Source organism: Solea senegalensis, unplaced genomic scaffold (assembly GCF_019176455.1).
Source record: "Solea senegalensis isolate Sse05_10M unplaced genomic scaffold, IFAPA_SoseM_1 scf7180000014077, whole genome shotgun sequence".
Classification (NCBI taxonomy): Eukaryota; Metazoa; Chordata; class Actinopteri; order Pleuronectiformes; family Soleidae; genus Solea; species Solea senegalensis.
In genome coordinates, this window is record NW_025320961.1 from 1,361 (window position 1) to 14,161 (window position 12,801).

At 40.5% G+C, this 12,801-nt stretch overlaps 1 protein-coding gene across 1 annotated transcript; it reads left to right on the forward strand.

Annotated features, from left to right (window-relative positions):
* Window positions 1-309: 309 nt before the first annotated feature.
* Window positions 310-6,868, forward strand: LOC122760828 (alkaline ceramidase 3-like; the record flags this gene model as incomplete). Its single annotated transcript, XM_044016006.1, has 10 exons — window positions 310-454; window positions 630-682; window positions 961-1,013; window positions 1,297-1,378; window positions 1,489-1,524; window positions 2,801-2,859; window positions 2,974-3,075; window positions 4,016-4,120; window positions 4,221-4,266; window positions 4,349-6,868. Coding segments are annotated over 10 exons (735 nt in total), but the record flags the coding sequence as incomplete, so codon positions are not given.
* Between the last annotated feature and the right edge of the window lie 5,933 nt (window positions 6,869-12,801).

Sequence of the window (12,801 nt, forward strand, 5' to 3'; positions counted from 1 at the left end):
GCATTTTTATTAAAAAAAAAAGGTGATACAATCTGTCACAAAAGAATGACTCACTTACCATTCATGTAAATGTAATCTACTTAATTTCTTAAAATAACAAATGCACAGTAATTCAGTTTAAATACAGTTAGCGGTTTACTTCTGGCTATAATTGTGGCAGCAGACACGTGTGCAATGAGATTATTCATTTTGTAGTTATCACATGCAATATAAAATGTCAGACTGATCTCTCTCTGCCATCATGTCACCTGATCACTGAGACATTCTCAGCTCCTCAGTCGTTAGATAGCCCTCAGGTCATATCTCCAGGCTCTGATTCATCTCTGGTGTCTTTCTGAAACAGGGAATACTGTCAGCAACCTGATCATGATTCTTCCTCCCATTTGCGGTGCCATCCAGACGTATCGCGACGGCCTCGAGTTTCGCTACATCTGCTCTTTCCTCGGACTGGCAGGTGAGTCTGTCGAAACAACATAAGAGCTTAGCTTTACATTTGTGACAATACTGAAGCAAACACTGCTTATGTTTACATAGTTCAGTGAGTGACAGCTGTGGCAGTTGCACATTCTTAGCTGCAGGCCCTCACATCGTCATGCAAACATGTGACAGTGTTTTGTTTTGTTGCGCAGCTGTAGGCGTGGGCTCCTGGTTCTTCCACATGACGCTGCTGTATGAGATGCAGGTGGGTTTCACAGTGTTACACTGAAATCTAGGAGGGATATTTTTATTTATATGTACATTTCTTACTGAAGATTCATGATACAGACTCACTGACAAGCTTGTATATTATATAAATTAACATGGTATAATACTATTTATACTTTCTGAAGTAGAAAGTTTTAGGAACTTTAAGAAACACATTTAAGAAAAAATCTAAGCTATTTGTGAATTATTCCCAGCATTCCTTAGGTGATGCTAGATTATTACAACTTCCTGTTCTCTGTGTGTTTTGACTTGCAGCTACTGGACGAGTTGCCAATGATTTATAGTACCTGTGTCTTCGTCTACTGTCTGTAAGTGACTCAACCTTTTTGATATATTGCCGTTGAAGCACTGGTGGCCAATGAGAGCAAATTAAATGAGAGTGTGCCCGTGTATCTCCTGCTGATCATTTGATATTTTCCAAGAAAGTACAGTGTATCATCTTCTTGTGATATAATGCAATGGGACTATCGATTGTAAAACTGGGCCGTATCTCTTTCCACTTCGGCTGAGCTTGTTACTTGCGCCTCATTCTTTATGCTTATTTAAACGGATTGTGGAAGACATAAATGCATTTGTATCTGTTCCCCCCAGATATGAGTGCTTCAAACAAGAGAACAGCATTAGTTTGTTTCCAATTGCATTATTAATCATCTTCAGTGTCTCAGTCACTGTGGTGAGTGTTCACTTTTATTACAACATCATATTTTCCTTTTAACCATGATATGAGTGGAGCATAACTTGCACAATGTCCTAATGAACTGTTTCTGTATTTGGGTTTCGTAGGTGTATCTGCAGTGGAAGGAGCCAGTGTTTCACCAGGTAAGGGTGTGCGCTGAGTTATGGTCCAGCTCAGGTTGCTCATTGTTTGCTATCAGGGCTCAGTCATCTTTACTTTGTGCAAACTTTGAGCTTTACATGCTGATTGCTGAAGAGTTATATAATTAAGATCAACACGAATAGGGCAGGCACTAACTATTTTCTGTGTGTAAGGAGCTAATAGATTGATAGGCATCCTCTTTTTTATCTGTCCACACATTTGTAAAGCAAGATACACCCAGCTCTATGCTGCAGTAATATGAACATGACACCCAGGTGGACCCCACCCCCCTACATGCTGTGGCATGTTTTAGAGAACAATCCCTGAAAACACACTTGACACCTGTGCTGTTTAACCACGATCACTGTGACTACAGCTCATTTGTGTATAGTCTTTATAGCAGGGCTGTTAATCACAGAATAATCAAAATTGCACCACATCAAGGCACAATAGAGTCACCAAGTAAAGTCAAGTCATCATGATTTAGATTTTAGAGTCACATTTCAGAGATCACAGATCAGAGGATACAGGGAATGGCGTATCTTAAAATACAACCCAGGCCTTAGCAGTGTTAGCAGCAGGTGCTACATATAACCCTGTTAACCAGGGGTACAATCATATAGTAACAAGCTAATGTGTGTGTGTACTGAAAAAACAGGATGTAGTGAGTAAATATAAATAACCTCTGCTTTTGGATCTTTTTTTACTCTCATCCCTAATGTGGGTGTGAATGCAGCGAAACTCTGCAATTAAACATTAACTCTATCATGCCACAGTTAACGTTTGATGCAAAACAGGACAAACAAAGCCTCCTGTTACACCCGGTGTTTATACTTGCTCCATGCTCTGAGTCTCACGGTGTGTTGCTTTACAGCACTAAGGACGACATGACGGTGCTTTTTTGGTTTGTTTACTATATAGAGATAGTAGATTTTGTTTACTAATGACACAGCTGTATGGAGGTTCAGAACAAGACTGATTGTGAGACGATACGTGTGGTGACGACCTGCAGTTTGACAAATCAACAATCAGTGGATTTTCTCTTTTTAACGTGTCAGTCCCTGAATTCAATCGAATTGAATTACATTCGTATGAATCAAAGAAATCATCAATCAGTCATGTTTGACAGAATTGTCATTTTCTTACAGCTTTTATCATACTTCATGTCGGTCATGGAGCTTTACTGACTTAGTGAAAACATATTAATTGTGGTCAAATATTTTATTGGTCGTCCACAGTGTCTGTGTTTCAAAGTCCAATAACTGCCCCTTCTTTTAGGTCATGTATGGCGCACTGGTAGCTTGCCTAGTGATGCGGTCCATCTTCATTGTTACATGGTAAGTTTTCCATGAGGACAGTTCAATGCTACATCATTACCAAAGCAAAGAGGGCTGTTAATATAGTAATTCATATTTAATGATATTCTCTGTTGTTTTTCTTTAAAATTGTAGGGTGTACCCCTGGCTCAGGCCACTCTGTTACACCTCCTTGGGTATCTTCTTGTTAGGATTCCTGCTGTGGAACATTGACAATATCTTCTGTGACTCATTGAGGTGAGGAGGTTTAAACGTTTGTTTGTGTGTTTAAAGCTATGGTTTGGACAATGTTCACGTCAATGCTGTTAAAGTTGAGGTCGACAGGATCACTGGAGAACTCGTTCATTGTTGAGTCTCATCCTCAGGGCTTATACACACACACGTTTGTGGATCAAGGCTCTCGATCACAACATTGCACAAACATTGGCCGTCACTGGAAGAGCCATGAGCGCGACATCCGACACAAGAATCAAACCGATCAATGCCAAACTGTAGATCAGTTAAAAATGGCAGCTTTGTGCAGCTGTGCTGTGATAGCTCCCGCCCACATTGAGAAGGTACTATAGTAATTGAATAAAATGTGCCTAATCCACTCTAAACCGAGTGGATTAGAGCCGAGTAGTGCTAGAACTGTATAATGGAAAAAGTGCCAAAAGTGTCTGGACAAGGGCCAGATTTTGCCTGATTTAGACTGTGCTGAAAGGCTTTTATTGAATTACTGGTTAATATTACCAAAAACAGGTTACCCTACCCTAGCTTTAACCAAAGAACATTAAGCGTCCGTTGTTTCTTTTCCCCCACCCCTTCAGAATAAAAGACCCTGTGTTGACGCCATATCGTATTCCACACAACTATATTAACGACACTCTTGGAAATCCAGCGTTCTCTTCTTGCTCTCTGGTCGGGGGGAGAAATCTACAGTAGATCAAATTTTGGTCGCAAAATGCAACCGTTTGGAGCCCTGCCTTTCAGAAAGCTCTGCAGACTCGACGAGTGGGTAGCAACACTAGCAGTGTTTTGGTGACACGAAGCTTTAAATTGAATTTATCCAAAGCACACGGTACATGTCAACTCACACAGTACAGTAAAAGGTCCCTTAGAGTGTTTAGTATCAACCTGCTGTGGAGAATCTGTTGCTGTTCTATGGAACTAATGTTCTGTTGTGTCATTTATTTAGAGCTAGTAGACAAATGCTGCCCCCTGCTGTTGGAGTAGTAACACAGTTCCATGCCTGGTGGCACATCTTCACAGGCCTGGGATCGTACCTGCACATACTTCTGAGGTGAGCTTTCAGCAGCAGGCGATTACGGCTGCAGTGAACTTTTATTGTGGTGACATATGATGTTCTTGTCCACTGACGTCTCTCTTGTGCTCTCTTTTAGCCTGCAGATCAGGTCAACCTACCTCAAGTACAGACCAAATGTAAAGGTGGGTCCAGCTTTTTCAGCATTTGCATATTTTGTAGCTTTTTCATTCTTTTAATTCTATGTCGTGTCTTAAAATGGTCCAGTTCCTGTGTGGAGTTTGGCCCACGTTGCACATCGAGCCTCAGAAGACGAGCTGAAGTGGATGCATGGTGAGCGGCTTGAGGATGGTGACTGCCACATCCACACACCATCATCAGCACAGGGACCTGCCACTGCTGAGACGTCAGCCCACAGGCAGGACACAGGTGGACACTATAGACACCACCACAAGGACACTGTGGGGATTTACTACAGTACAGTATAGCTCTGATTCTAATTTTAAGAAATGGAAGATTTTTTTTCTCATCAGTCCTAATTTATTAGATTAGTGTACTTAAGTGACATTTCTTTTAATATAATTTGCTCCTTTTTAATGCAAATGTAATGTGTAGTCCACTACAGTGGTGACTGTTGAAGGGATTATGGTTGTTAGCTTGATTAGGGGTTTGGGGAAAATAATTTACATTGTCTAAATAATCATTGTATGTAGGGCTGCAAGGATTAATCCCTCAATTATGTTCTCTTCATTGATTGAGAAACAGTGACGTTCTCAAATGTCCCACAAAAATTACTCAGTTTGAATGATTCACAAAGGAACCAGAAAATATTCAAGTTTAAGAAGCTGAAGAATCGAAAAGCTTATTTTTAGTAATTGATAAATAATGGAATAGTCGTTGCAGCCCTAGTTCTATGTTCAATCCTGTGAAGATATTTAAATAGATGCAGAACCTGAAGTATAACTATGATAATTGTAGTTTTAAAAAAAACAAATAGCTGAGCTTTGAGGAGCATTGTATTGTTTTTGGATGAGATCACTACACGACATACTAACTAACTACCAGCTAGAAAGTGAAAGTGCTACTGATTTATTTTTTTTACTTGAATGTCTCCAATCGAAACATGACAAGACTGGAATTCTTATTTTCTTTTTTTTTATTGTTGTTTTTATTGTTATTGCCAAAGTTGCACTGGGATTTAAAGTGACCGTTTAACGTGAGAGAAATGTCGCTATCTTTACCTCATTATAAACAAACTGAGAAAGGCAGCGCTTACATACAGTCTTGTTCAAAATCATGACACTGACTTAAAATGATCTATATGAGCCGGTAAAACTTTGACACTACACACAGCAAGTTGTACCACATTTGTCACTGCGTTCTTTAAGACTGCTTTCACTGTCGATAAAAGAATATTCCACACTAATGCGAGGTCAGTGCCGGACTTTTAGAGCCACCTTTCAAAGCCAAAAGGGATTTTTCTGTTGACTTGTTTTTCTCTGTTGGGGTTTTTATATCTGAATCATGAGCTTCTTTTGAGTAAGTGTTAGAAGAAGAAGAAATAATGCTAACATGCGTAGGCATCACTGGAAATGCAGCGAACTTAGCCAGCCACAACAGAGAAGATCCACTTTGTTTTCCTTTTGTAATAGATTCTATTTAAAGGACCAAGTGCATGAATGGAACATATCTGAATGATTGCATCTTTATCAGCTGCAGGGAATGGGGATATGAGACACAGCCAATTCTGGAAATTCTTCCTTTTTTTCCAATATCTGTCACAGCAGTGACCAGTGTTGTGTCCCTGTCTTATGTTATCATATACTTTATACTACTAGATTGATTTTTATTTATTCACACCGTGGCATGGAGACGAAGAGACAGACATAAAAGGGCACAGGCACACCTTTCTGTGGTGTGAGACAGTCTCTTATACAGCCACTAGGTGGCAGAAATATCCAGCTTATTTCAGACATTGCCATGTATGTCATTTCTGAGCATTGACAGACTACCGAGCCACTGAAAACAATGCTTAGGATCTTTGTCTCAGTTTTCACATGGTGGATCTGTAGTGTTGTATGAAGGGCTTTTTTTTTATTTATTTACATTTGTTTTGCTACTGTGAATTTGTAAATACGTAACAATAGACCCTGAATTAACTGGTGAAGTAGACGTTTGTGTGGCCTCCTAAACTGCTTTGTGCTCTCTTTTTTTTATCTGTTGAGACAACACGTTCTTTTTTTTTTCCTTTTGTTTCTCACAATGCATACTGGCTGTTTCACTAACTCTTCAATATGCTATAACACCTGCTCAGAGCCAGTGTTACAAACATTCAAAAGCACAGAAGTACAGTGTGTGTCAGTAAAGTATTACCGTTGCCGCGTAAATGTCTGTGTTGGAAAACGCCGTCGTGTGCGCGTTATCAAGTCTCATCAGTTTTCAAAGAAGGTGCCTTATTGTTATCCTCGCAGTGTAATCCAAGTTGCCTTGATGTTTGTGATAAACCCACTCGTGTTGTTCCTTGTGTTTTACAATGTGCCCTCCCCTCTGGTCAACAGCAGTTAGGAGGACAGACAGTAACAGCCTCTTAATTCTTTGGCCTTCCATTCATTTCATTATGTCTAAAACAGCTTAGTTACATTTGTGCTCATGATGCTATTTGTAGCTCAAAGTGTCCATACTTATGTGTTGAGGCCAGAACAGAATTTTTTTTTTTTTGTTAAACTTTGGTAATGTGCCAGTCCTAAATGATGCCCTGAATTGTCAAATAAAACAATGTTTCAGACACTTTGTCTCCAGAACAGCTTTATATTTTTAATTGTATTTGTCTTTGCTTCTCAGCTTCCAGTGTTAAACCAGGTGTCCACCATGTCAGCCCAAGGCCGGCCCAAGGCGTCATACGGCCTTAAGTTAAATTAGATTTTGGGACCCTTTATGGACACCAATAATAAGCAGTAAAATGACATGATAATCAGGGAGTGACAGATTTCTGCACAGTTGTAGCTGTGCTGCCTGCATCATCTCAGTGTCACCCTGGCCTGTTCTTGCCCTTATTATTGGCTTTAATCTTGAATGGCAGCAAATCTCAGAAGAATGCTTTTGTGTTGATTTTCTCTTCAATAATGGCAGAATACTAAGAGATGAATATGGTGTCCGCCTACTAAAAAGTACAAAAGATAAACAAAATAAAACAATAGACAATACATTTATTGCAACCATGAAATGTACTATGTATAATATTATCATGCACAAACAATAAAACAAAATAAACAAAATAATACCTTGAAATGCTCTAGGAGGCCCTAAGCAGACACTGTTAGCGTATACCTTGTGTTTATCACACAAAAGTGCTTATTATGACACCAGCTCTGAATAAAAGTAACTATACTTAAATGTTTTTCTTACCTAATGTGTAAAACATGTGCACGTAGCTGCCCCTACTATCAAATGTATGTAATTATGACACGGATGAGTGCAGTGTGATGTGTGAATCATTCAACATACCGTTTCAGTTTTGGCATCTTAGTAGAGATTGTGTTATCATTTCAAGGGTTTACTGACTCAGGTGTGCGCACACACACACACACACACACACACAACACACTGTGCATTTGAACGGGGAAGCTTGTTTTTGTAAAGTTAATTCAGACAGTTTAATACACTATAGAGACATGAACAAGACGTGTTTATCAGTTTGACCAATCAGAATTCGAGCTGTGGAGCAATTGGGCATCCATACAGTCCACACACACAGGTGTATTCTTTATTCGCAGGAGGCGATTCTAGAGTCTCTTGGCGCCCTAGAAAAATGTGAAATGTTTCGTTTTGATTTGAAAAGTGCCCATTAGTATCTTCTCAAAATAAAAATATACACATTTACAATGTGCAATTTAAAAATAGAATTCTGTAGCACAATAAAAACACAAATTTATCTTACTTTTTTTTCTCCTCTTCCTCGTTTTTCTCCTGTCTTTATCCGGACATTCCTCGGGCCTACCACTGTCTGTCATTACAAACTCTCCACACAGCAGCGCCTCTGTTTATTCGTCTATGAATGTGTTGAATAAATAAATTAAGTTGTAGCTCATCTGTCCACAGCTTATCATAGGGAGGGCGTGAACTGAATGCTGTGCCAAGTTCTTATGCAGTGAGGTTACATACAAAAGATCCGAGAGATATGGGAATCCTGTGTTCTGTGCTCAAGCTGAGATGTTTTGAGATGTCTTGAGTGAAACATTTTGCGCGACTTGTCGTCACAAAAGCCTTGTCAGCGGTCTGTTACGACTATTTCTGTATAGGGAGACTGAAAATATGTGTGTCTTGATTCAAGCTGTAGGTTACACTGTTGTTGGTCGTTGTTGTTGGTGAGTTGTGGAATTTCACAATTAAAGCAAAGTGAATAATCTAAACAATCATAATGTGTGTGTGTGTATGAGCCTTCAAATGGAACACACACAACCACAACTAAAATGGTCACTATTATCCCCATTTTAATCCAAGGATGGGTTATTGAATGGGTCTACAGGCCCTATAGAGCATCTCTGTGAGATGGCATGGAAGTACATCCATCAATAGCCATGGTTTCTCAAACTGTGGTACGTGCAGCAGCAGTGGTACGAGAGCATCCTTGGAGGAAAATCAGAAATACTGTTCTGCTGTATATACCAGGGTATGTGATCGCAGTGGAGCTGAGGCATAGAAAATGAAACAATAACTAAAAACTAATAATCAACACAATAAAATGGTTACGTTTCTGTCTATAGGAAGTGGGGTGTAGTGTCCATACCAAACACAAAAAACAATACTATTTATAAAGCACATTTTTTCACCAAAACAGACTTTAACAGAGTCCCTCAATCATATTATAATCATTAGCCAGGTGGAAGGAGGAGAATCTTTGAGATTCCTTACATGGCAAACCAAATATTTCTTCTATTGCGCAAAATGTACAGCTGTCGATTTGTGCGAGGGTGACGTGCACTTTTCCAGTCTGTGCCCAGGGGCCCACTGGCTCACAATCCATGCCAGGTTCCACCCATTGGTCAGTGGATCCTCATTTTCTCAAAGCTCCGTGGGTTGCACATGCTTGTTGTGTCACGGTGTGACTAAACAACTCTTGACTCTTTTGTCAGACTTCTGTTGAACCCACTTTATGCAAAGAGTGAGGAAACTGTCAGCGCTTTGGGGAAGTATTTGTTTTAGGCTGGCATCAGTGGAGAAAACATCCCACTAGACATTAATGTTTGTGTTGGATTCTGATTAAAACATGCATCATCTGGATTTTCTATTCACAGACTGAGTCACGGAGTCTCTTCAGCAAATGAGTTGGTGACAGGTAACTGCCCCGCCCAACGGCTGCAGACAATTTGCAAAAGTTTGGCAGTCACTCATTGACTATATCAAAGATAAGCTCCCAACTCCCTCACCTCATCTCGTTTGAATGTGTATGCAACATTATTTATCCATTTTCTTCTTTAATCCCACCTCAAGTATACACTTGATATTAACTGCCTACAGATAAGAATATATTTTAAAAAAAAGAAAGAAAAGAAACATGACAATGATTCCCAGTCTGGGGCCTTTCTGTTTGGAGTTTGCATGTTCTTCCTGTTTCTGCGTTCTTCATGTGCACTCCTTCCTTAAAATCTGTTTTAATGAAGTAAACAAAGGCAGACTCAAACAAAAATAAAAGAACAAAGCAAAAGTGTGCAGGGACAGTAAATAAAAGCAAAAGCAAAACAGACAATCCAATAGGGAACAAGGGGAAAAGAGTGAGTATATATACACACTAGGAAGGGAGCGACAACGAGACACAGGTGAAACTAATTAGGGCGGGGCAAGTAATCAAAAAAGGGCGGGAAAGCAGACAAAGACCAGGGAGTGATAAAGTGACATGACATGATAAGAGGTGAGTATCCAAAGCAAAACAGGATGTGTCAAAATAAAACAGGAAATTCACAAAAACCAACAAGGATTAAAAAAACAAAAAAAACCCACACGCCAGTAACTGCAAAAAATATACTGTATCTCAAACCAAAATCAGGGTGATATTTTAATCTCGTCATTCATCAACTTTATTAACATCTGATAGGAGAGTGTAACGAGATCGCAACAGACAGACACACACAAAGTGTGTGGGAGTAGGGGGGACATGGCTGGAGGTCAGATGTCTGAATGGGTAAGGGACTGTGAAAAGGGTTGCTCTCTGGGAGCTGCATGTTCACTCAAAGGAACCGCAGTGATGGTAACAAAATGACAAGGAATTGTACACATTATACATACGCACTATGTTTTATAAACTTGTGACCTTGCTTTTCCCACGGCAGGATGAGTCAAACGACGTGCAAACTATAGCGAGCAAACTGACATGCAACGACATGCAGGACGTGTGCGTCTCTTGGCAGCAGCCGTCCTCGGCATCCTTCAATCGTGCCGTAAGAAGAGCGTGTTTTGACAGAGAATGATTACAGCATTCAAACGCTACACCCCATTCCTCTCTGGATATTATGGAGGCAGTCGATGCTAAATGCTACATAAGTGCTGTGAGATACATACGCAAACACGTCCTGTCAGTGTCGACTTCATTTCAGTGGGATTTTTGTGTCTTTTGGCATGTAATCAAAACACAGCTGTCATTTAAGATGCAGTCACATAAACACTCACGCAGTGTCAATCATGTTGCCCTGGACTTTCAGAGGTAGTAAACTGGAGTTGCATAACTGCTCTCACAGTTGTTGTCAGTTTCTGTCAATACTTCATTTCCATCGTCGTGTTCACATTACGTGAAGCCATAGCAAATGAATGCACAGAGTGCAAAGTAATATGAACCTTTGTCCAATGTGGCAGGATTTATTGGAAACGTCAAATCCAGTTTTGGCCTTCAGAAGACAACAAGAAGCTTGTGAGTCAGCGTCACCATGTGTAATAATAGAGGTTCTTCCCCAGTTCTCCCACTCTCTTTGACTCATATCTGCTGAGAGGAGCATGTTATCGCTCACAGAGGTTATAGTCCTGCTTCAAGTATGTGTCCTAGCAGTAAAACACACACACACACACATCAGTGCGGATGTGACTCACGCTGGGAATGCCCAACTTGCCCCAAAGGCTGATCAACTGAGTGGCAGCACGTCCCGAAGCACTTGTCGCTTCAGACGTCACTGCTGAGGCTCTCGACACGTGTGCTATACATTTTAAGTCCAATTGATATGATGTATGTCGCCTTGATGTGTGCATAAAACTTTTTTAGAGCAATATTAAAGTTACCATCAAGTGTTAGAATCTCTACCCAGTTGTCATTTCAGTATAGTCTTTGGTCAGTGACTATGGTCTCTCAGTCTCAGGGGCCCAAAGAACATTTTCATGTAAGAGACGGAACTCTTTTTTTGCTTGTGAGGTTGGGCTTTAGGTTTGTTGGTGAATAAATATCCACCCACTCGCACCACATTTGTTCACGAGGTGACGCAAATTTAAAGGCGTGAAGGGTGTCGCCAAAAATGAGAAGGGAAAATCATTAAAACATCGTCATTACCATGCTCAATTAATAAAACTGGTTTGATTTTGAGAAAGATACATTCATTTTTAATTTAAGTTGGTCTTATAACGCAATACAATCATGTTTCACAGATCCAGTTACTCTTCTCTGGGGGGGAATTGTGGGTTGCACAGCACAATATATACAGTGTCATAGGGTTGCTTGGGATGATTGTCTTGCAGGAAAGTCCAAGGTTCAATTTGTTCACAGAAGTCATCACGTTCCTCTGTATTATGGCCTGGTATTTCTGGGAAGTACATGATCAAGACTGCCACTTCCTGCCGCAGAGAAACAGCCCCACATCGTCAATGACCCACCTCCATGCTTGACCATGGGGATGGTACTCTTACGGTCATAGGCCTGGCCTTTAGCACGTCCAAACAGTTCCAGGTTGGTTTCATCGGTCCATAGAACTGTCTCCCAAAACTCTGTAGTTTTATCCAGGCATATTCTCGTCGAGTTCTGATGTTCCTTGTGGTCAAGAGTATGAGTATGTCTTGGAGTCCGGCCATGAAGTCCTTGTTTATTCAGTGCACAGCTTATAGTTGTCACTGGTCCACTTGTACCGGCCTTCATCAGGTCATCCTGTAGGTGTCTTGCAATCACACGGGAGGTTTTCGCAGGTTTGCAGCTGTTCCACTGTTTCCTGTACAAATATAATAATACATCATTCTCCTACAATGTTTTACTCCATTACATATGACATTGGGAATAAAATGTTGCGGATGGGTCTGATGATAGTTTATAGATTAAGGCTGTGGTTGTTCTTTAATAATAATAAAAGACATCAAATATGACCCTGTTATGTATGGAGCCACTTTGCTGTTCTTGTTGGGACAGGAACACTTGCACATAATTAACAGGTGGTCTTCACTGCAGATTTGCACACAGCCCTGTGTACTAGCACATGCACATGTCATAAACATAGACTCTGGTTGCTGGGACTCCTCTGCCTAGCTGACTGACAAACAAGAAGATGCTCTGGCTGAGTCTCCTGACTCTTCTGGTGCCAGGCCAGGTTCCTGTAAGGAGTTTGCCTTTCCACGCCCCAGATCCTCCTACACCACGCCATGCTGGGCCATCTGAGGCTGACCAGGAGTTTGCAGAGGTATTTTTGTCACTTTATACATGTCATATTATACCTGAAGAAACAACGGAAAGTCAAGCTGGTGTTTACAGCTCTCTGTGG